Genomic DNA, 25,156 nt, shown 5'->3' with positions numbered 1-25,156 from the left:
TTAAAGACATTCACACCATGCACCGACTCTTCTACAATACTGAAAGAACCACATCTTACACATCTCAAGAGGAGCCCCTAATTCTGTCTGCAAAAGCTACACAAAACAACAAAACATAATTAGCACAACTGATACCTAAAGGATGTTTGCCAAAAGATTAGCAGCATCAGAGAATACAAATCTGGGTTTCCTCTCATGACCAAAGCCAACTCTAAACTCCACACTGGAAACTTCAGTAAAAGCAGCAGGTAGCAAAATTATAGCCTGCATTATAAACACTAGGCGTGATCTGATTTCGCCACTGCTTTTTAAACAGAAATCATTCTTGACAATTGTCACAGTACCCTTCAGAATCTTATGTGACCAAACATAGTTAGGCAAACCAGCTATTCCACTCTTCCTTTAATAACTTTATGAAAATTAGACTACGCTGCAGAGAGACAGGCAAGGCAAAACATTAATCACTACTGCTGCAGAATAATGTAGAGACCATAGTATCAACTGACAGACCTCAATCATTGCATGACTGCTTCAAAAACATGTTCCTCCCTCCACCCCAAATTTGAGAATCTGTTTGGCGAGAGCTGAAAAGATGGTTGTGTACAAAGAAGCAGGCCACCAGCACAACACAGAGTAGTGAGATTTGCAACTATTTATTAGCTTGTTTGACACTTACTCCACGGCCCTGAATCCTCCACGGTGGTTTTCGTCACTCCGTCCCAAAGAGTATCGAGTGCAACAGCCGCACAACCCTCGCCAGCAAATGCCCCAGACAGCCAAGAACACCCAAACAAGGTGCTGGTTTAAGGCCTGGCTCATACCTTTCTTTTACATAGATCCGCTGACGGATGAAGCAGAGCTCGTCCTCCTCCTCCGCCGCAAAGGAAAAGGCCGCCAAGAAGTTCCAGTCCTAGCCTAAGGGAGGGCAGGCTCCATGAAGCTGCATCTTCATCATTAAGCATGGTGGTCCCTGCTGGCAAAAGGAGTCCGGGGCAGAGGGTGGGCAGCCACACACAGGTCCAATGGAGCCTTGGGTATGATCCAAGCCTCAGGGCTGGGCAATTTTGGCAGCCTCTGCCTTAATAAGCGCAATCAGGTCTTGGTTGATGAGGAAGACAAAGCGCAAGCTTGCGATCTAGGGGGAAAGAGAAGGGCTGTCAGTCTGGGTGCGGTGGGGGGTGGAAGGGAAGAAGTGAAAGTGCTGCATCTTTTACAGCAGAGCTTTCAAAACTTGTCGTGTTGGTGATAGACGTGCATCATTTCATGGCCCAAGTAATTCAGTTTTTCTAGCAGCCAACACGCTGATGTGCCACAACACACACTTTGGAAAGCTGTGTTTTATAGCCTAGCCCACCTCACTGAGAGGCCAAATTGGCTGCTGCAAGAAACGATGTCTTCCCAAACTGGAGGCTCTCTGGATAGGTAATAAACCAACCTCAAGGAAGTGGTCTACCTTCTAGACCAGGCTCTTGGCTGACAGCAGCTGAAGAAACTACACCCCAGCACTTTTTATTTTATTATGTTTGCTGGTTCTGTGCGGAATCAAAATTCACAACAGCTGGATGCAGGCAAAGGAGTCTAGCATCCCATGGATTTAGGGCTGGGCTCATCTGGTCTGGATACTGGCATCATCTTGTTATTGAACCATCAACCAAGAAGACTGTGAAACCCATCACCACAAACCAGCACAGCCCTCCGCCCTGCCCACCTCCAACAGCTCACCTCCACCACTGAGTTGTTGCTGAGCTTCCATTTGCTGCCACAAAGCACTGGGCGCCCATCCACATAAATGGGCCGCCGGCCTTCGTTTGCCAGGAAAAAGTCGCCATTGTTCTTCAGTTTGATGACACCTGTGTGTGCGCCCATGGAGAGATGAGAAGTTAGACTTTCCAAGCAGAAGGAAGGAAATTGGCCACAACTGCTTGCAGAGAATGCATCGTAAGTCAAAGGTAATTGAAACTGTGTTTTGTAGCAGGTTAGAGACCCTGAATCTGCAATATCCTTATTGGAATTTTTGGCTCTCAAAAGTGAGCAGCTCAGGTCAATTTTTCCAAGGCTATTTTAAAATGTGCAAACTGGGAAATGTCACTGAATTTGGACTTTCCTAATTGGGCCTTTTTAAACACCAATATATTATTATTAATTATTATTATTATTATTATTATTATTATTATTATTATTATTATTATTATTATTATTATTCACTTTGTGTTGCAGCCTCAAGGGCCAGCAATTTAATCTCAGGCAGATCCAACCCCCTTCTACCTGATCATCTGCATTTACAAGTTGTTTGCTAGAGTAATAATTTATTATTTATACCCCATCCATCTGGCTGGGTTTCCCCAGCCACTCTGGGTGGCTCCCAACAGAATATTAAAAACACAATAAAACATCAAACATTAAAAACTTCCCTAAACAGGGATGCCTTCAGATGTCTTCTATAAGTCAGATACAATGGACTTGGGTTGTGAACGTGATCTGTGCAGGAGGCACATTCACAACCCGCAGTGTTCGCAACCCGCAGCGCTGCATCTGCGCACACGCAGGTTGCGATTTGGTGGTTCTGCGCATGCGTGAGCGCCAAAACTCGGAAGTAACCCGTTCCGGTACTTCTGGGTTTGGTGCGGTGCGCAACCCGAAAATGTGCAACCTGAAGCGTCTGTAACCCAAGGTATGACTATAGTTATTTACTTCCTTGACATCTGATGGGAGGGCATTCCACAGGGTGGGTGCCACTACCGAGAAGGCCCTCTGCCTGGTTCCCTGCAACCTCACATCTCGCAGTGAGGGAACTGCCAGAAGGCCCTCGGAGCTATACCTCAGTGTCTGGGCTGAACGATGGAGGTGGAGACGCTCCTTCAGGTATAGTTAAAAAGTCCACAGATTTCCATCTAATGTCTTGGAAGTCCTCATGTGGCCTTCAGTTACCAATTCCTGATTTAGGGCAAGGAACAGCAACTGCCTCGCCTGCAATTTCTGACACAGCAAAACACCCAAAGGCACCTTGATATCACATGGCATTCACATCAGGAACCATGGAGAGAAATTAAACACAGAGGCATAACTTATCAGCCCTATGCAGGCGTTCAAAGGGCTGCCTTCCCTCTCCATCCTACCATAATTTCACACCCCTTGTCCTACAAAGCCCTTCTCCCCAAGCAACTCAAAGGCAGTAGCCCAATCTCAAGCACCTTGCTTGCGGGATATTTTCCAGGCTGGCCCCTCGAGCGCTAGATCCACATCAATCTGATTGTCTTTGGTGGCTCTGCCAAGTGTGATCTGGAAGAGGAAACAAACAGAAGCGTTCATGGTGTGTCAAGGGGACCAGCATTTTGCTCCAAGGAAATTGCAATCCACAGCCATCAAAATTAATTAGCCAAATCGACACGGCTATGGCAATCGTTCCATCAGCACAAGCATTTTACCTTCCTTGCCAAACAGAACAACCCCCTCTCTCCTCCGTTATGGGGGTTCTCCTGACCCCCTCGGAACCAATTTAGGGGTGAGCAATGGAAGCCCAATTGCACTAGCCAAAGTTCCTGTGTGGGCTTCTGCTAGCACGACTCATTAAGTGAATCTGGCTCACTGCGTTTTCTTATTTGGCTTCAACCAGCTGAATTTGAGCATTGCATTCTGACATGGATACTGAGGCTGCTGTTAGCAAAAGCCTGCAATCTCTTGGGAGGCAGATTCCAGATAAAGTTGCACCGTAGCAGAAGAGGAAAATAGAACTCCTTAGAAGTAGAATCATACTGAAGATACTTCTGACTTGTGAAAAGGAGTTCTCCAACTCTTGAATGTAAATACACACACAAACACCCCTAAAACTGTTATTTTTGGCTTGGAAATATAGTTGGGAATTCTGTAGAGGCTACAAATTTATATATAGTGGTAAAAGGTAAAGGACCCCTGGACGGTTAAGTCCAGTCAAAGGTGACTATGGGGTTGTGGCGCTCATCTCATTTTCAGGCCGAGGGAGCCGGCGTTTGTCCACAGACAGCTTTCCAGGTCAAGTGGTCAGCATGACTAAACTGCTTCTGGCGCAACATAAAACGGTGACAGAAACCAGAGCGCACAGAAACACCATTTACCTTCCCACCGCAGCGGTACCTATTTATCTACTTGCGCTGGCGAGTTTTCAAACTGCTAGGTTGGCAGGAGCTGGGACAGCAGAGGTCGATGTATCGAAACCATCCTCCCCCTTTCTGTGACTCCAAGCAGCTGCTCAGTAGCAAAACAGAAACTAACAGCAACAGGAGCTCACTCCGTTGCAGGGATTCGAACCCCCAACCTTCCGATCGGCAAGCCCAAGAGGCTCAGTGGTTTAGACCACAGTGCCACCCAACCACCCACGTTTTAAAATTAGTGCCAGACACCGATGTTCTGTTCTGTTACTGTTGTCTCCATTATTGACAGAACTATATGCAACTTGGTCTCTCTGATGCAATCCTACCTTGAAAAAGCTCTGCACTGTCTCAATCTAAGCAGCCAAACGACAGACTGGACTCACCTCCCGGGAGCGCATGAGATAACGCACCATTCTTCCACGCAGCACAGCCAATGTTTGGTTATCAAAATCAGGGGAACTCATTCCTGGGAGAAAGAAAAGGAAGGTTTAGACAGACATGGCCACTGGAAGGCCGTGGTAACCGAAGCATGCAGGGCAAGGAAAGGTGGGTTGTGTCTCCAGGACTCTCACCAAAGGAGCCCTTTATTTAATAGTAACAGTAGTTATTGTTGTTGTTTATTTGCCAGCCACTCTGGACAGCTTCCAACAAAATATGAAATATCAAACACTAAAAAACCCTCCCTTGTACAGGGCTGCTTTCAGACATCTTCTAAAAGTCAGACAGAAGTTTATTTCCTTGACATCTGATGGGAGGGCGTTCCATGTTTATTAAATTAAAATTTATATATTACTGAATAAAAAAATCAACCTCTATGAAGTATTCGCTCAAAAATAGCAGTAACAGCAGACTTTAAAAACAGTAGCCAATATTATTATTATTATTATTATTATTGAATACAAAATTGTAAACTGTGTTGAGGTTTATTAGAGTAAAGCAGTATATAAATAAAACTATGAAAATGGAGGCAAAAAAGCTTTAACAAAAACAAATGCACATAATAACATTACGTTGTCTGGATTGGGTTGCCTCCATGAAGCTGCTCTTAGCCAACTTCAAAAGCAATAAACAAACACGCTTGCCTAGTATTAGCTGGAAGCCCCGGGGGAACAGGTGCCGCAACACTAGGAGATGGGGTTTCTCACCCGCAAGAAGAGACATGGTGAGGCTCTTCTCTCACCTGTTATGCTGTCCACCAGCACCTGCCACTTGTGGAGCTCTTGCTCCAGTTGCCGGATTTCACGCTTCTGTCTCCGGTCTGCCACTGTCAGTTCTGCGTGGAGGAAATTCGCAAGCATGAGGAACAGATTTTGGAAAGAAAAACAAAAGTAACTTTAAATAAATAATCATGAAAAACCAGGAAAGAGAAAGAGAGAGAAGTGGTTTTGGGGCTGGATAAATTATTCCACTGCAGGTAAACTTGCTTCTGTCTAGGGTTGGACCTACATTGTTCTTCTAAAGGTTTTCAGATTTAACATTCTATAACGCTTAATGCAGTTTCCCTTTGCTGGCAGCTCACTGCTCTGCAGCGCCCCCTGGCGTTTTAACGCGTTTTTTTACCGTTATAAACCACGAGTGTAGATCCGGCCTGCGACCATTAAGGCAAGACTGAGGAGGTGGGGTGAGGAGAAAGCTTAGCTCCTCTCTTTGCAAGCATTCATTCCCAACCCATGTTGAGAATGCTGGCCTCCACAATAAAGGGGCGGTTTCCTTACATATAGAATACGTGAGGCTCAGTCCTGCTACCTGCCCATAGCTGCCCAATCAGGATTCTAACACATATTATAAGTGATTCCGATTTCACAGATCAGTCTTTTTTCAGTTTCGCCCAAGAACTGGCTCACAGGGATACACCAGCCAGAGTCACAGAGAGTTTTATGGAGACGGAGTCATTTGAAGAGCGTTATTTTCGCTCCACCTCTTGCAACAAACAGCACCCAACTCACCATGCTCCAACACCTCGTCTCGGACGTCCCTAAAGAAGAGAGGAGGGAGGGAGAGGAAGAGGGAGATGTTAGATCTTGAATTGGTAAGTGATCACAACTCCAGTGCCTGGGCCACAGATAATATATATATTTTCTCAAAAAACGCTGGCTTGTGTTCGCTGGATTAGGGCTCTGCCATGTGCATGTTGAGAGAAGCACAGTAATGCTCAAAACTGCAGCACAGCAGGAGCCAGACTGCTGGATGAAAAATGCGGAGAAACAAAACTCACCATGGACTCCACTCATTAACTAGTATTACCCTAGAAAGGCCCCACATCTGCTCTCTCAAACAGGTGGCCTCAGGCATTAAGTCACACTGTGTCCTCATCTGCACAATGACAGCAGCAGCGACTTGTCTTGGATTTTAAGCTTTAAGGATGATGTGTGCCAACTGGGCACCATGTTATATGTTATATTGCCCCCTAGTCTCCCTATCTAGAAATGCTTTCGTTTTCCCAGTGTCGATCTGATCAAGCCTTAGGATCAGTTAGAATGCATCAATTAATTGCTCCCACATTGAACATCTACCTAATCCGGTTTAGACCAACTCATTTAGGGGGAACCCCTCTCTCTGGCCTTCTCAAGGGCCGGCAATTTAATCTCAGGCAGATCCAACCCCCTCCAACTGATCATCTGCATTAACAAGTTGTTTGCTATAATAATAATTTATACCCCGCCCATCTGGCTGGGTTTCCCCAACCACTCTGGGAGGCTCCCAACAGAATATTAAAAACACAATAAAACATCACACATTAAAAACTTCCTGATACAGGAGTGCCTTCAGATGTCTTCTAAAATTCAAAATATATTTTTTTAAAAAATTGTCCAGTAGCACCTTAGAGACCAACTAAGTTTGTTCTGAGTTGCATGAACACTTCTTCAGATTCAGATTCTAAAAGTCAGATAGTTGTTTATTTCGAGACTTCCGGTCGGTGCCAGCGTTAATGGCGGTCCTTGCTTCAAGCTCTGAAGCAGGACTGCTCCGTGAGTTCGGGTCTGACCCGCTACGGCGAGCGGGGGACCCCTAAAATCACAGGCGCTGAAGCCTGTGAGCAAGGAGATTCGGTATCGCGAAAGAGCCTTTCTAAAGGCTCCGGAGCGGCATCGGGTGTGAGTGCGGTGCTGAGGATCGCAACGCAGCCCACGGAGCGAAGCCGCGTCGCCATTGACGGAGAGCGCCGATTCCTTCCTGAAACTACCGATTGGCAACAACACCCGTGAGTAAGATCAACAAATAAAGTGAACGGGACTTTTAAAATTAAGAAGATTAGGCTGAAAACGGGTTAGGCAAAAATTAAGGAAGTCTGCCTCCCGGAACTGCATGACTGACTGAGCAACGAAAGGAGTAAGCTGTGTTTAAAGGGAACGTATTTATGCTGCTTAATTTTGTTAACCTGACATCGAAAGAGGACCTCCCCCCTAATGAGCAGGAGAGGGGGGAAGAAAACTGATTTGATTTTACCTGCTTGAAGAAAGGAGTTTAGAAACGGAAACTTTCCGCTGCCTACACCTCTGGCCAGGCTGCCGGGGCAGTGAGCGCCTGGGAGTGAACTGTCAAACCAGCTGGTGGATACAAAGTAAGATTTATCTGAGATAGAATAACGGGACTTTAGTGGACAAAAACTGTAACATCTGAAATTGCAACAAAGTAGGGTCTTTACTTGGACTTTCACTTTTGGAACTTTGCATGGCTACGTCTTTCCCTGTTTCTTTGTTCTTGTATTGGATACAATGTACTCCCTCTAGAGATCTAAAAGAGAGACTGTCGTATTGAGGCAGAAATAGTGGGATTTTCCACTTGCAGCTGTTCCTGTGGGAACGACCTTGAGATATGAGCGGTCCACTGGATGAAATATCAACAAGATCCAAAGCAAAACAAGCTCAAAAGAAAAGAGGCTCCACATCAGGAGCATCAGCTGCACAGGAAAGAGCAACAACAGTATCAATGGATTCCATGACACAGGCTTTACTCAGGATAAATGAATCCTTAGAAGCACTTACCAAGCAGTCTACAGAGAATTCTAAAAAATTGACAGAACTGACAACAAGACTGGATTTGAACACAACGACAATATCGTCTAACACAGATTCTATAAATCGTCTAATTCAGGAAAGTACAGAAACAAGGAGAATAGCCGAGAGCGCTAAGAGCACGGCCGAGGAAACTAAAGGGAAATTTGTTCCTATTGCAAAGAAAGTATACGAACATGATGCAGCCTTGGCTCTGATGGAACTGGAGAGGAAAGGCAAGAATCTGAAATTGAGATTGGTACCTGAGGAGGAAGAGGACAAGCTTGGGGAATTTCTTACAGACAAGTTCCAAGAATTTTGGAGTGATGAGTTAGAGGGAGAGGAAGAGGATTTTGCAATAACTACAGCCTTCCGGATTGGCAGAAAGCAAGGCAAGAAACCAAGGGATTGCTTAATTACCCTTAGATCCAAGGAAGAAAGAGACAAAATATTGAATCTACATTTCCAGAAGGCACTGGTTATTAAAAATTCCCAAATACAGATCTTCAAAGATATTCCCAGATACTTTTTGGAGGTGAGAACACAATTTAAAGACTTAGTTGACCTACTGAAACAAAACAACATTCAATTCAGGTGGGAATTCCCACAAGGGCTGTCCTTCAACTTCAAAGGGAAGAAAATCAAAATAAAAACAATTCAAGATAAAGAACACTTTTTGGAGAGAAACTTTGAGGACTTTCAGAAAGGAACCGTGAGAGAGAGGGAAATACCGGACATTGCAAACCTATCGTTTGGATTGAACCCAGCACCGACTGACGAGGAACAAGAACTTGGAGCAGTGGGTGGGAAAAATACCCAATAATAAAAATGTCCCTGCAACTTCTGAGTTGGAACTGCAATGGTCTAAACCATCCCCGAAAACGAGATCAAGTCTTTCATATATTAAAGAAAGAACAGCTAGACATAATTTGTTTGCAAGAAACCCATATTGCCAGGATACACAGGAAACTTTTGATAAATAAGAGATTAGGACAGGAATTTGTTTCCTCAGACAAAGTTAAGAAAAGAGGGGTGGTGATCTACGCCAAGGAAAAATGGGAACCAAAAATGATTTTTAAAGATGATGAAGGAAGATACCTGGCAGTAGAAATTCAAATTCAAGGAGAAAAGATTTTAATTGTTGGAGTGTATGCACCTAATGAGGGGAAGGCAGAGTTTTTCAAGAAGTTGCATGAGACTTTAATGGACTTTATGGATTTTAAAATCATATTGATGGGAGATTTCAACGGAGTTGTCTCCACAAATATGGACAAAGCACAAAGACAAGTAATATCTAAGGACGGGAGACTACCAAAGACTTTCTTTGAACTGACTGACACCATGGACCTGATCGATATTTGGAGAACAAGGAACCCTCTGGAAAGAGAGGGAAGCTTCTTCTCTGAAGCAAAAATGACCTGGACTAGAATTGATCAAATTTGGATTTCTAGCAATCTGGCACCAAGAGTGAAAAAAACAGAAATCTGCACAAAAACCTGTTCCGACCATAATGCAGTTAAGATGGAAATGAAATTAACAACGGCTGGAACCTTTAGATGGAGAATGAATGACACCCTATTTAGAGATGAAGAAATCTATCAAAAGGCCCCCAAAATATTGAAGGACTATTTTGAGATAAATTTGAGAACGGAGGTGGAAAAAAGAATAGTATGGGACGCAAGTAAGGCCGTGATGCGCGGATTCCTAATTCAGCAGAATTCTATAAAGAGGAAGAAACAAAATGAGAGGAAGGAAAAGACTTTGAACCAGATAAAAGAAGGAGAGAAGAAATTGAGATCCAAACCAAAGTCTCATGAGATTTTAAGAGAAATAAAATACTATCAGACGCAATACATGGAATTGATGAATCAAGAAATAGAATGGAAGATAAAGCAAATGAGGCAAAAGACATTTGAATCGGCAGATAAATGTGGAAAACTGCTGTCATGGCAACTGAAAAAGAGACAAAAGCTAAACACTGTGACATCCTTGGAAATAGATGGGAAACTTATTAACAAACCAAATGAAATAAGTAACTGTTTTCAAAGTTTCTTCAAAAAATTGTATGCACAAGGGCCTACAAACGAACAAGAAATAGAAGAATTCGTTAAAAAATATGGATTATCAAAGATTTCAGAACAAAATAAAAGGATTTTGAATGAAAAAATTACAGAACAAGAAATAGAGGGTGCCATCCAGAATATGAAACTGGGGAAATCACCAGGACCAGACGGTCTGACTGCGAAATACTACAAAGCTCTTAAGGAATGGTTAATACAACCATTGAAGGAAGTATGTAATCAAATATTAGAGGGGGAAAAGGCTCCCGAATCGTGGAAAGAAGAATTCATCTCACTCATACCGAAGACAGAAACTGAGAAACATCAAGTTAAGAACTACCGCCCTATATCACTCTTGAACGTGGATTATAAAATCTTTGCAGACGTTTTGGCGAAAAGATTTAAGAGAGTTTTGGTGGAGGAGATTCATAAGAATCAAACAGGCTTTCTCCCAGGGAGACACATGTCAGATAATGTGAGGAACATTATAGACATTTTGGAGTTGCTGGAGGTGGACATTAACAGAAAGGCAGTTTTAATATTTGTGGACGCGGAGAAAGCCTTTGACAACATTTCCTGGAATTTTATGAAGAAGAATCTCCATGGGATGGGGGTAGGCCAAGGGTTTGAAAATGGTATAGGTGCAGTATACTCTGAACAAAGAGCTAAACTAATTGTGAACAATGTGGTAATGGATGAAATATCAATAGAGAAAGGGACACGACAGGGATGCCCTATATCTCCTCTACTTTTTATATCTGTCCTGGAGGTTTTGTTAAATATGATAAGAAAGGACCAGCTGGTTAAAGGAATACAGGTCGGAGCTAAACAATACAAATTAAGGGCATTTGCAGATGATTTAGTGCTAACCTTGCAACAGCCAGAAGCTAGTACCAAAAGAGTCTTAGAACTAATTGAGACATTCGGCCAGGTAGCAGGATTTAAACTAAACAAACAGAAAACAAAGGTGCTGGAAAAAAATTTAACAAATGAAGAAAAAGATAGGTTTCAAAGTGAAACTGGGTTGGAAATAGCAAAAAAGGTTAAATACCTGGGGGTAAATTTAACATCTAAAAATGTGAACTTATTTAAAGATAACTATGAAAAATGTTGGTCAGAAGTAAAAAAGGATCTAGATATATGGTCTAGGCTGAAACTTTCCTTGTTAGGCCGAATTGCTGTTATCAAGATGAATGTATTGCCGAGAATGCTGTTTTTGTTCCAGACGTTGCAGATCCTAGACAAAATGGACTGTTTCAAGAAGTGGCAGAAGGATATATCTAAATTTGTCTGGCAGGGCAAAAAGCCCAGGATAAAATTTAAGATTTTAACTGATGCGAAAGATAGAGGGGGCTTTGCCCTGCCAGACCTAAGACTTTATTATGAATCAGCAGCATTTTGCTGGCTGAAGCAATGGCTACTTCTGGAGGATACAGACATTTTGGACTTGGAAGGATATGACAATAGTTTTGGTTGGCACGCATATTTGTGGTATGACAAGGTAAAGGTGTATAAAAGTTTCAAAAACCATATTGTAAGGAAAGCACTGTATAATGTTTGGAATAGATATAAGGATTTATTGGAAAGTAAAACCCCCAGGTGGTTGTCACCAATGGAAGCAAAGGCAGTGAAAAAACTTAACATGGACTCTAATTGGCCTAAATATTGTGAAATCTTAGAACAAGATGGTGAAAAGTTGAAGCTTCAAAGTTTTGAGAAGCTAAAGCATAAAGTCCGAGATTGGTTACATTATCGTCAGATAAATGAGACATTTAAGCAGGACAGGAAACTTGGCTTTCAGAAGGAGAGGTCAAAGTTAGAAACAGAATTGCTAGAATCCAATACTAAGAATCTATCTAAAATGTATAATTTGCTGCTGAAATGGAATACACAGGATGAAACGGTGAAATCAGCTATGATTAAATGGGCACAGGATATCGGTCATGATATTATGTTTGCTGACTGGGAACAGTTATGGACCACCGGAATTAAATTTACGGCATGTACTGCCTTGAAAGAGAATATAATGAAAATGATTTATAGGTGGTACATGACCCCAGTCAAGCTTGCAAAGATCTACCATTTGCCCAATAACAAATGTTGGAAGTGTAATGAGACTGAAGGCACTTTTTACCATCTTTGGTGGACCTGCCCAAAGATTAAGGCCTACTGGGAAAGGATCTATAATGAAATTAAGAAAATCCTTAAGTGGACATTTGCAAAGAAACCAGAGGCTTTTCTCTTGGGCATGGTCGGCCAATTGGTACCAAAGAAAGATAGGACATTTTTTATGTATGCAACTACAGCAGCAAGAATCCTGTTGGCAAAGTACTGGAAGACGCAAGAACTACCCTCTCTGGAAGAATGGCAGACGAAGGTGACTGAATACATGGGACTGGCAGAGATGACCGGCAGAATCCGTGACCAGAGGAAAGAGACAGTGGAAGAGGACTGGAGAAAATTTAAAATATATCTTAAAAATTATTGTAAAATTGTGGACTGATAAGATGTCAAGGGGTGAGAAACAAAGAATTACAGCTGTAAATGTTAAATCTTAAGTAAATTTAAAAGAGATCTGATTAAAATTGACTGAAGGGTTGCTTGAAAATATGATAAAATAAGGATGTGGTGAATGGAAGGCACGGGGAAGTCAAATTTTTGTTGTATATTTTTGATGTGTGTGTTTTGTTTTGTATTGTCTTTTATTTGTGTAAAAAACCAATAAAAATATTTTTTTAAAAAAAAACAGATAGTTGTTTATTTCTTTGACATCTGAAGGGAGGGCATTCCACAGGGCGGGTGCCACTACCGAGAAGGCCCTCTGCCTGATTCCCTGCAACCTCACTTCCTGCAGTGAGGGAACCGCCAGAAGGCCTTTGGAGCTGGACCTCCAGTCTGGGCTGAACGATGGGAGTGGAGATGTTCCTTCAGGTATACTGGGCTGAGGCCGTTTAAGGTTATAAAGGTCAGCACCAACACTTTGAATTGTGCTCGGAAACGTACTGGGAGCCAATGTAGGTCTTTCAGGACCGGTGTTATATGGTCTCAGTGGCCGCTCCCAGTCACCAGTCTAGCTGCCGCTATTCAAATTGTGTTCACGTTATAAATTAAAAAATGAAGATAGATTCCTATTCAAGTGTGGACTGGATGTGAGTTTAACTAACCCTTAGGCTAATATATGCCCAGGCTGAAACCGAAGCTTCTCCAGCCACTAAGCCAGATAAATGTAGGCCAGGAATACTGATGGCAGAGTGTGCCTAATGTAAAGAGGGAACGCCGCTGGCCTTAGCCACACCCCTTTCACTTACTTTAGTTTGCTGTCATCTATCATGTCTTCGGCATCGGAGAAGTTGAGCACCTGGTCCCCTTTGGGGAGTGGCTGCACTGGAAGAGACCAGAGAGGGCAAAGGACGGTTCAGAATCCTGGCACAAGCCGCAGGTTCCAAACTTTACCTGGCAACAGATTAGCTGGCCATACCTGTTTGATCATCCAAGAGGTAGTACTGCTTCATGAGTTGCCAATGCGTCTGCAGGACCTTGGCAGTGCGGGAAGGGTAGAAAACCTCGGGGTGCTTGTGCAGAAGATCCTGGAAGGTGTCCAGGGTGGGTTGGCTGGTCTAGGAATAAGAGAAAAGAGGCTCAAGCAGGAAGAAAAGAGCCTCCGCCAAAGGCTGCTTCTCACATTAGTTTTCCACGAATAGAGATTTTAACTCTAGTTAAGCCCATCAAGTTAAAAGTCAACTGTCAAGAATACGCGCAGCTTGCAGACTTAACATATAGAACAAGAGAACATATGTTTAGAGAAGATTGGAAAACGTTTATTGAATATATGGGAAATAACTGTGTACAGCTGAAAATGCTGGCAGCATTAAGATAAATTCAACAGCGTAAATAAGTTTTGATAGATATAATAATTGAATACTGAATGGTATAGTTTTTGTAAAACTATGATATGTAAAATGAACCATGGAAAGAGAAGAAAGTAAGTCACTGATATGTTAAGGATGTAAAAATGAGTACTTTAAAATTGTAAAACAGAAAATCTAATAAAAATTAGAGGGGAGGGGGAGAACTGTTATGTTTTCTAGAAAGATGAGAATGAAATTTACAGGCCACAAACTTTGTGTAGCCATTCAATTATCTCAAAATTATACAAGGGAGGCCTTCAAGAAATTGTTGCTGTGTGGAATGTTTCTGTTCAGGCTTCCAGCTTAGCCAGTGAATGCCCTTTGAGAAACTGTTCCATTATCCTTCGTCTTTTTGTCCTTGGTCTTTTTGTCGCATCCCCCACCCCAGTTACAGAGACAGGGCCTTGCTGCACCCTCATTTCTGGTTATCTCCCTCTCTTCAGGCTCATTTTTCTAATGATTATGACCACTTCTGCAAACCTGGGGTTTCCCCCCAAACCTGTTGACAACCCTCTTTCATGAAGAAGTGGTGTCATTTTGGGTACATAAAGACAATGCTTAGAAACGGAGTGTGCTATGAGTATACAAGATATTACAATCTCTCTCTCACACACATAAATATTTACACGCATAAAGAAGAAAAGGTTTGTAAATGCCAGGGTGGCTGTTATATCAAGCAAGCCACTTGCTATACAGGGCACGGCAAATCTCTACCAAAAATCATCAGGGAGAAAAGGAGCTACTCTGAATCCTGCCTTGCTTTCCTCTAAGGCCCGAGCTCAGGGATGATGGGAGTTGTAGTCCAACAATATCTGGGGACCCACAAGTTGAGAACTGCTGCTTGAAGGCATGGGTAGGCAAACTAAGGCCCGGGGGCCAGAGCCGGCCCAATTGCCTTCTGAATCCGGCCTGCGGATAGTGCGGGAATCAGCTTGTTTTTACATGAGTAGAACGTGTGCTTTTATTTAAAATGCATCTCTGGGTTATTTGTGGGGCATAGGAATTTGTTCATTCCTCCCCCAATATAGTCCGCCCCCCCCCACAAGGCCTGAGGGACAGTGGACTGGCCTCCTGCTGAAAAAGTTTGCTGACCCCCTGCTCTAAGGTAACCAGGGCTGCAGCTAAGTAGCCCGTTCTTGATGCTTACCGATCCCACTTTGCTTAGTAGCTGCTCCTCTGCTTTGCTGAAGAGCACTTTACTCTGCATAGAGGCTATGGCTTCCGGATGCAGCTGCCGCATGGCCTGGCAAGACAGCCTGGTGGAGGAAGGGGAAAAGAGAAGAAAAAGGGATCAGTCGCCCCACACCAAACAGCAGCCAGTGGCATTCACCCAAGAAAATACAGAATGTAAAAAAGAAAAGGAAAACATAAACAGGGGTGTGTAGTTGGTTTTCTATCCTCACAAATGCCAAGATGGACCCATAGGGAGTCTCATTTGTGCAATTAAAACCCACTTTTATTAGGGGTAAACACTCTTAAAACTTCCAATAAGCCTCATAAATGCCTTAACCCCAAGCAAAATTGCCTTCTTAGGTGAGGTTTGGATATGCCAAAGGGGCAATTCACATTCAGGCACTGAGGAAGCAGGGAACAAACGCTCCCCAGTGAAACCAGCTCTGCCCTCAGCAGCTGTTTGGAAACAAACAGTGCTGAGATTCCATCTTTCAGTGCCATCCCATCAAAAAGCCTGACTTTATTTTATTTTTAAAGGGGACTAAATCGAAAATATTGCATCCTTCCTCCTACTCTGTAGGGCTGAAGAACGAAATGGAAAGGACAGTAAAGGAACTTCCTTGCCCATACACAGAGCCTTCCATTCCGAAAATGAACTTGAAAGGCAAGTCCTGTTCATTTCGAAAGAATTTACTTCCAAGTAAGAGCATTTATGAAAACTTTCGGAGCTAGGTGAAAACCATGTTCCTCCACCGGTATAACGGATTGTCTTCCCTCCCAACAGAAGCTGATCTAGTCCTAGTCCTCAAATGGAGATGGTCCAGAGATGCACTTTGTCCTTGGGAGACAAGACACCCCTTTAATAAGATCAATCCCCATACCTCCCACTCTGAGAAATGTGGAGGAGAAAACTTACTTGGAAATCACGGGGTCATAGAGCAGAGCGTACCACCTCTCCTGGATCTCCCGCAGATTAAAACGGCAGCTGAACTTCACTCCCAGGTGCACAGAGGTCAAGTCATTGGTCTTCAGAGAGGAAGAGAGAGAGAAATTACTCTTGGGAATACAGTGGACGCTTGGGTTGTGAACGTGATCCGTGCAGGAGGCACATTCGCAACCCGCAATGTGTGGGTCGCGATTTGGTGCTTCTGCACATGCGCAAAGCGCGATTTAGCGCTTCTGCACATGCGCCAAAATCCGGAAGTAACTGTTCCGGTACGGTGCGCAACCTGAAATTGCGCAACCCAAAGCGTCTGTAACCTGAGGTATGACTGTAATGACTCTTCCTTGCATGTAACAGATGTCTGTGAAGCCTGGCCATACGAATCACAGTCGCTCACACAGAGATGCCCAACTCTCTGTGGACAACCATGCTCCAGCCTAGGGCAAGCATACTGTTTTGAAAAAGGTAGAAATTGGCTTCAACTGCTTTGTGCTCAAACAGAACACACTGGCGGATGAAGTAAGAGGGTTATTGTTCTTATTTTGTTTTATATATTGTGATCTTTTCTGTGAACCACCCTGAGACCTCCAGGTATACGGCAGTACAATACAATACAAATACCTTTACTGACATTACAAGTTAAGACATTTCAAACCACTAGGATAAATTTATAAGGGGCAGGAGTGAGGCTGTCGAGGGTCATAAGGCACTCGATTGTTCCGTTTCACCCTGTCTTTTCCCTAGAGTAGTGATGGCCAACACGGCCCTCCAGCTGTTTTTGGACTACAGCTCCCACTATTTCTAGCTAACAGGACCAGTGGTCAGGGATGATGGGAATTGTAGTCCCAAAACAGCTGGAGGGCCAAGTTTGGCCATCACTGCCCTAGAGGGATGATTCATTAAGAACCCTTTTGGGTAAGATGGAGATTTAAAAGGGCAGTATATAAATTCAATAAATAAATAAAATAAACAAAAAGGTACCGTATTTTTCACTCTATAGGATGCCCCTGACCATAGGACACACCTTGTTTTAGAGGGGGAGAACAAGAAAAAAAAAATGCCCCTCTCTGCTCAGCACCCCTTCAGCGAAGCAGTAGGAGAAACGGAGCCCCTTCCATTTCTCCTCCCGCTTGGCTGAAGTGGCGCTGTGCAGCTCTCCCTCTCTGCTGAAGCCGGGAGAGACTTGCTCTCCCGGCTTCAGCAAAAGGAACCTGAAGCCTGCGAAGCGCAGCAGGAACTTGCACTGCGCTCCGAAGGCTTCAGGCTTCAGCGAAAGCAATGCGAGGCCTGGGAAAGTACCCAGGCCAACATGGCAACAGAGAATGGGCTCAGGGCATTACAGATGTCATTATTTTAACATCTGCACATGGAAGACTGCCTGGGAGCCTCACTTCAATCACTACGAATTTCTTGAAATCAAAGACTGTTCCTGATCCACTGTGGATCTTGATTTTAAGATCGCCTGGCATCCCTGTATCTGCATCTATCTGCAAGTCCTAACCCTGTTCTACTACCTGAAGCACAGCGTTGATCAGCAACAAATCATCAGTGGGTTTCCAGCGGCCCAAATCCTTGTTGACCTGCAAGGGCTGCTTGCTCTTCTTCATCCGCTTGGTGAGGCTGGGGTTTGGAGCTGGGCTTGGAGTGACAGGTGCAGAGACAGATTTGGACACCTGCGGAAGCAGAGGTTGGCATACAGACTACAACAGGCACAGCAACACAACAAAGCCAAAATGTAGCAGAGTGCTGTGGCCACTGACAAATTGCATCGCAAGGTTACTTAAGGTGCACCCGCAACAACACTGGACAGCACTGAGATGCAAACGTTTGCAAGGATTTCAAAAGCATTAAATTTGAATAATGTGGCCACAGATCTGCTATGGTGGCTCTTATCGAGGGAGGTATATGTCACCCAACTCACCTTCTTCTTCTCACTGGAAGAGGGTTCACTGCCAGAACAGCGCCCTGGCTCCACCCCACTGGGACCCTTGGCCCGGCTGGATGATTTGGCAAGGCTGCTCTCTACCAGTTCATCATCAAACTTCTTCCGCTTGATGAACCTAGAATGAGGAAATTCTGTATTATATTGCAGCAGGTTACCTCCACCAATGGCCTCATCAGCACTGCTACAAACAATATGAATATGGGTTGTCAATGGAACTTCCTGAAGGCTGAAGTCCACAAAGGGATTCAGAATGACTGGGGGTTTCCCTACTTAAACGACTTTGTTTACAAGTCCAGTGAAGAAGAAGGGGAAGAGGAAGAGGAAGAAGAAGGACAGCAACAACAACATTTAAATCCCACCCATCTAGCTGGATTTCCCCAGCCACTCTGGGCGGCTTACAGCATATATAAAAACCTCATCAAACATCAAACATAAAAAAGCAGAATATCTTATACAGACTATAAACCAATAAATCAGTAGAAACTAATAATACTAATTGTAATAGCAGTAGTAATAATAAGAATACTAGTAATAATAAGAATAATAATAAAGTTTACAGTTATACCCAAATTAAAATAACCATCAACCCCAAGTAAACATTTAACCAACCCCAACCCAACAAAAACAAAACAGAGGAACAAAAATTAGAACCATTTAAACCATTATAAAACATTTTAGCCAAGAGTTGTTTCAGCAACGTCCCCCCGGCCTCCCAGGAGCCTTTTTAAGCTGTTTGAGGTGAGTCTGGGCCCCAGCCCCTAGGCCAGGTGGAAATGGGCCTTGCAGCAGGGAGCAATCCATTCCTTTGCCTGCATTTGTTTTAAACTGACTTTAATATTGTATTTTGCGTAGGGCAGGTAGGAAATCAAACAAAAATGGTAAAAGCCTGGACCATAAGAGGAAATGAATAAGGTGCCAGGTTACAACTCTGAATGGGGCATATTTGGTTCTGAACCCACCAGGACCACACTTGCAGTTACAGTGGACGCTCTCCACTGTAACGTGGGTTGCGATTTGGCGCTTCTGCACATGCGCAAAGCGTGATTTAGTGCTTCTGCGCATGCGCAACCGCCGAAACCCGGAAGTAACCCATTCTGGTACTTCCGGGTTTTGGCGGTCTATAACCTGAAAAACGCAACCTGAAGCATCTGTAACCCAAGGTATGACTGTATTTATATGAGCCCTTTGCGAATAAGATCCTTTGTGAATAAGATGAATACAAAGGGGCTGCAGGTAGCACCGCTCCTCCTAGCTTCTCGTATGTTGAGGCATAACTTACAGAGTGGAGGAGAGAATCTTTTCCACCTGTGGAAACTCCCTGTGTGATTTGGAAGTCAGGGTTCTAAACTGTCCATGACTAGAAAGGGCTCTCCACTTCAGAAGCCATCCCTCAACAGACCAGACACGGGGCCACACTAGAAAAGCTAACCAACAAACTGAAACTAGCAGGGGGACCAGCAAAAGAGGATTGCTTCACCCCAGTATATTCCCCCCTTTATCACATACACATCTCAATAAAACAACATAGCACCCCTGTAGAATACAAATTGATATAGCTAACTTGACGCAACAGCCCCTCTCCGTCACAAAGAAAACTCACTGCAAGGAACTAAATGCACCCAAACATGCTACAGGCTCTCCAAGCTCCCACACTGCCAACAAAATCAAACAAACAGATAAAATAACCTATTCTCACAATGCCGAGACAAAAAACTCTGCACATGCACTAAGCAAAAGAAAGAAAAATATCATGCCCCCTTCTTTCTCACCCCTGCAACCCCACAATGTCTATAACAGCAGAGTCTCACACCAAACGTAACTGACCTGTAGAAAGGACTCGATGAATTGAAAACAAAGATGTTGTATGTACCCTTGCTAACTATGCAAATACTTTAATAAAAACAACTATTTAAAAAAACAACCCACAGATACGGGGCCAGGAGACGCTGCTTAACTTAAGGAATAGGGTAAAATGCACAGCTCCTTTAGAGCCGTGTTGCCCCTTCATGTGAGTCATATGTGAAGAGGATTGTAGTCACATTGTTTTGGGTTCCTCCTCCTAATTAAAAGAGCTTTTAGGGTTTTATGCTGTGGCCCCACAGGTGAATTTCCCAGTTATCTTCAGAACAGTAGAAACCCCTAGCCAAAAAAGGAGCCAGACTATTTATCTACCCTTTAGCACCTGGATTTCAGGGGGGGGCCATAGCCAACCCACAATGATCTCTATTCTACTCAGCTGCTCCAGTCTCAGGCACCAGGTGTCCTGCTTTTCCCTAGCTCAGAGGTTTTCAACCTTTTTGAGTCCATGGCTCCCTTGACCAACTACATTCTTTCTGCGGCACCCCTGTGGGGCTCAGGAGCCCAGTAACGTCACCCCTTGCCTGCGGAGCTGCAGCCTCTCACCCTTTTTCAAACATGCCCCCTTGTGCAATGTTCCCTCAGCCTTCTCTTCTCTCCTTGGAGGTCCTCTGGGTAGCTGCTGCTGCTGTCCCTGATCTCTGACCCACCCACTCTGCCCCAAAGAGAGGTGCCTTCTCACGCTGCCCCACGGGCCTGGGAAGAGGATGCCACCAGCCTTAGCGGCCTGAGGGAGACTGGCCAAAGGTGAATGTGAGGCCAGCACCTTACATTGGGAGGCAGCAATTGCAGCAGCGGGCACCGCCAGTCCTGCATGGTGGAAAGACTCCCCTTTGGAGCTGGGCACCCAGCTCCCAGGCAAGCACTGCACACTGTAAGCGCAAGAAAGGCCAGCATGCCTAGGCTCCCACTTGTCTGTCCATTCCCAACAGCAAGGACTGGCTGGCTGGGCTTCCTCACCCACTTGCTTGCTTACTCTGTCCACCTCAGCTCCTGGCAACCAGCACCCCTTGGCCAGCCCCAGAGGCACCATTCGCCCAGGGAGTTAGTAGCCAGGGCTGCTGCAACAAACAGCCGTGCAAGCCTTTGGGAGGCAGAGACACAAGAGGGCATCAGAGGGAGGGAGGGAAGGAAAGAGGGAGAGGGAGGGACAGAGGCCAATATTGCCCTGAATATCATTCAAGGCATCCCAAGGTGCCACGGAACACTGGTTGAAAACCACTGCCCAATGTTGCCTCCCCAACCCAGCATGGTACCTGGAAGAACTGCGCCGTTTTGGAATGGCACCCGACACTTGTGAGGAGCTTCTTTTTTGCCCTGCCAGAGACTCTTCGTCTTCAGAGCGGCTCGCTGTGCCCGACGCCATCAGTCTGGAATACAACACGTCTGCGACAGAAAAAGAAACAAAATCACTGGCTGCACTACTGCTCTGTTTTAATACCATGCTGGGCTAATTTCAACCATGTGGCAAATACTGGATGCTGCAGAGGATAAGCAGTAAGGTCTCCCCCCCCCCCCAGCACTCATTCACAGATTTGTCTATTGATTCACCCATAACCTGGCAGCCCTAGGCATTCAGAAATCAACTGAGTTTGGTTGTGCTCCACAAGAACCCTTTGTTTGTGTACAGTGGTACCTCGGGTTACAGACGCTTCAGGTTACAGACTCCGCTAACCCAGAAATAGTACCTCGGGTTAAGAACTTTGCTTCAGGATGAGAACAGAAATCACGCGGTGGCAGCAGGAGGCCCCATTAGCTAAAGTGGTATCTCAGGTTAAGAACAGTTTCAGGTTAAGAATGGACCTCCAGAACGAATTAAGTTCTTAACCCGCGGTACCACGGTACCACATTTACCTGGAAATGTACCATCTGAGAAACTTGCTTCTAAGGAAATGTCCTCAGCCACTTTTTATTATTATACAGAGAACACCTTCCATGGAAATGGCTTCCACAAATCTATTGTCACAATGTTAATACAGTACTAACATTTGGGGCGATCCAAGGAAGCTGAATGCTGGAACATTCAGGATACACAAAAGGATGATTATTCAACATGCTCTACGTGGGGCTGCCTTTGAAGGGACATGGGTGGTGCTGTGGGTTAAACCACAGAGCCTAGGATGTGCCGATCAGAAGGTCGGCGGTTCGAATCCCCGCGACAGGATGAGCTCCCATTGCTACCGGTCCCAGCTCCTGCCCACCTAGCAGTTTGAAAGCACGTCAAAGTGCAAGTAAATAAATAGGTACTGCTCCGGCGGGAAGGTAAACAGTGTTTCTGTGCGCTGCTCTGGTTTGCCAGAAGAGGCTTAGTCATGCTCCGTCGGCCAATAAAGTGAGATGAGCACCGCAACCCCAGAGTTGGTCACGACTGGACCTAATGGTCAGGGGTCCCTTTACCTTTAGCTATGTAGGGCTGCCCTTGAAGACGACTTGGAAGCTTCAACTGGTGCAAAATCCAGCAGCCACATAGCTAAGAGCAAAGGCTGTGGGGCTGAGCAGTCGTCTCCCAGCACCACCTTCTAGAATTCTAAAAACAGGCTGGCCGTTGGGGCAAACCAGAGGTTGAGACTAGGGAGGCCTCTGGTCTGATCCAGCAGGACTTTCTTTTCGATGTGGCTTTTCACATCATCCCCTGCCTGACCCCTTTAACTGGGAACTGAGCCTGGGGGCTCCTGCAACTGAACTAGCACCAGAGAACTAGTTTCAGTCCAGGCCGTCTGGAGCTGCACAGCAAGCACCCACTCTTTGCCCCCCCAAAGCGTTTATCTGTGGGCTGGTGGTTGCTACACATCCACTCAGTTTATGGCATGCCCAAACATTTATAGAGCTGCCCTACGTCTGGAATTCCCCAGGCATAGATGGTCGTCGTAAACAGTGTACAGGTGGAAATCACTGAAATCGCCAGGAAAATCCAGACAAATGGCAGCCCATGCCGGAAGTGTAAATTTTGTAGAATTCCATTAAATAAAAAAGCACACAACTTTTGTCTCTGGATTTTCACTTTTTGAAATATGGCAACCGTATTTTTAAGTTTTAAAAGGGTTGTGTTGTTTACAGCTGGGACAGCTCAGCCGGGGCTCTTAATCTCATGGTCGTGGTTCAAATCCCACATTGGGCAAAAGATTCCTGCATTGCAGGAGGTTGGACCAGATGACCCGTGTAGTCCCTTCCAACTCTTATTCTGTGGTGCAGCAGCTAGTGTGACAAATCTGAGCCGGGGAGACAAAAATTCAAAGCTCCACTCAAGGGCATGGACAGTTAATTAAATCATGATAGGGTTGCCATATTTCAAAAGTGAAAATCCAGACGCAAAAGTTGTTGAGCTTTACAAAATCTCGAAGAACTTGGACGTTTCTGAGCGGTTCCCGAGTTATGCGTCCGGGAAATTCCGGATGCATGGCACCGCATGTTTCAATCGGCGGGAGGGGAGAGAGCGCGGGCAGAAGCTACTAAATCTGCGCAGGCACGCAGGAGTTTCGCCCTGAATCTCGCTCGAACCCGACGCGAGGGGAGAAACGCAGGCGTCGCGCGCCTGCGCAGCGCTGCCACCCTCCCTCCTCGTCCGCTGTCGCGCATGCGCTTTCCACCCTCAGGCCTGCCGTTTTCGCCCTCAACCGACTGTGGCAAATGTTTCCCCAGCTTAACGGTGGTCCACCTCCGAGGTTTTAGAGAAGGTTGCCCCGACAATGCCTCACCATTCCCGAAAGTTACGACGGCTCCTGCCTCTCTCCGACGTCCATCTCGGAGACGCGAAAGAAAGCTGAATCACTTCCGGGGGGGAAAAGGAAGGAGTCCACGAAACCACTTCCGGTTTGTCATCGAGAAGCCCAAGCGAAGCCGAGACGGCCATCTTTGTTAAAGGCACAACAGTCGGTTGGTGTGCCCCAAAACTGCGTAAACCGCATTTCCATGGCAATGGGCCGCGAAAACTTCATCATCATCATCATCATCATCATCATCATTATTATTATATATACAGACACTTTTATATTTTCTGTTTTACAATTTACTCATTTTTACATCCTTTAAATATCAATGACTTCCCTTCTTCTCTTGCCTTATCTTTTTTTAAAAAAAAATCACTGATTTTTAAAATTAATTTATTTGCATGCCGGCTGCTAGGCATGTTGGTTTTGATTCCCAATGGACTGGAACAAACGAAAAGAGGTGCTTACTAGCCTGTGGAATTCACTGCCACATGAAACGGCTGAATGGCTTTAAAAGGGGATTAGACAAATTCATAAACGTATAAATTACGCATGATGAATAATAGAACCTCCATGTTTAGAGGCAGTTTAGAATTGTGAATGGCAGTTCCTGAGGAGCAACAGCAGGAGAAGAGGGTTGCCTTCATGTGCTGCTTGGGGGTTCCTGGAAATACCTGATTGGCGCTGTGGGACACAGGATGTTGGACTAGATTTGCTCATGTAAACTGAGTTTGTGAATGGAGCTCGGTCTTTGGGCTCCAAGCTAAGTAGTGCCCAAATTCTTCTTTACAGTACAGTCCTAAACTTAGTGGGTTACTGCTAAGTAGACATATATAGGATTGCGCTGTAGGGTTTTGCTGTTAATCCTGGCAACGGTCAGGCCCAGGTCACACATAACACTAAGCCAAAACATGGCTTAGTGCAAAAGCGCAAGCGTGCAGGGAGAACATCGTGGCAGCTTTTTCTGCTTGTCCAGCCCTGCTAATGTGCTGCTCTGAACTAAACTACGGTTTGGCTTAGCATGTTGTTTGAACCTCTGGGTGGAATCTAGACACATATAAACAGCATTTTGAATATGCTTTTTTTCAAGCATTTTGAAAATTGCATAAGGCTCACCATCGTCATCTGGTATCATATTGCATATTGCACTTAAAACGTTTTATTTGTGGCTGTACAGTCATACCTTGGATCCTGAATGCCTTGCGAGTTGAGCGTTTTGGCTCCTGAACACCGCAAACCCGGATGTGAGTTTGCGAACGTTCTTTGAAACCCAACTTCCAAAGCTTCCTGCAGCCAATCGGAAGCTGTGCCTTGGTTTCTGAATGTTTTGGGAGTAGAACGGACTTCCGGAACGGATTCCGTTCGACCTCCGAGGTACCACTGTATAGCTGAGTTCATTCTGTAGGGTAGCCAGCCTCTAATAACTAACAAGCTTGAGTCT

General features: G+C 44.8%; 1 protein-coding gene across 1 annotated transcript; it reads right to left on the bottom strand.

Annotated features, from left to right (window-relative positions):
• Nucleotides 1-637: 637 nt before the first annotated feature.
• MCRS1 (microspherule protein 1) lies at nt 638-23,849 on the bottom strand. Its single transcript, XM_081898829.1, has 14 exons — nt 23,704-23,849; nt 21,265-21,394; nt 18,128-18,266; nt 17,721-17,879; nt 16,180-16,289; nt 15,238-15,346; nt 13,661-13,799; nt 13,491-13,566; nt 6,074-6,102; nt 5,308-5,400; nt 4,511-4,593; nt 3,192-3,279; nt 1,723-1,850; nt 638-1,135 (listed from the first exon to the last, which is right to left on the bottom strand). The coding sequence occupies exons 2-14, from the start codon at nt 21,372-21,374 to the stop codon at nt 1,049-1,051; spliced, it is 1,350 nt and encodes a 449-aa protein (XP_081754955.1). The 5' UTR covers nt 21,375-21,394; nt 23,704-23,849; the 3' UTR covers nt 638-1,048.
• Nucleotides 23,850-25,156: the final 1,307 nt, after the last annotated feature.

This window comes from Podarcis melisellensis, assembly GCF_964234715.1.
Source record: "Podarcis melisellensis genome assembly, chromosome: 2".
Classification (NCBI taxonomy): Eukaryota; Metazoa; Chordata; class Lepidosauria; order Squamata; family Lacertidae; genus Podarcis; species Podarcis melisellensis.
The sequence above is the reverse complement of the archived record's forward strand: the minus strand, read 5'-3'. Positions and strand labels throughout refer to the sequence as shown.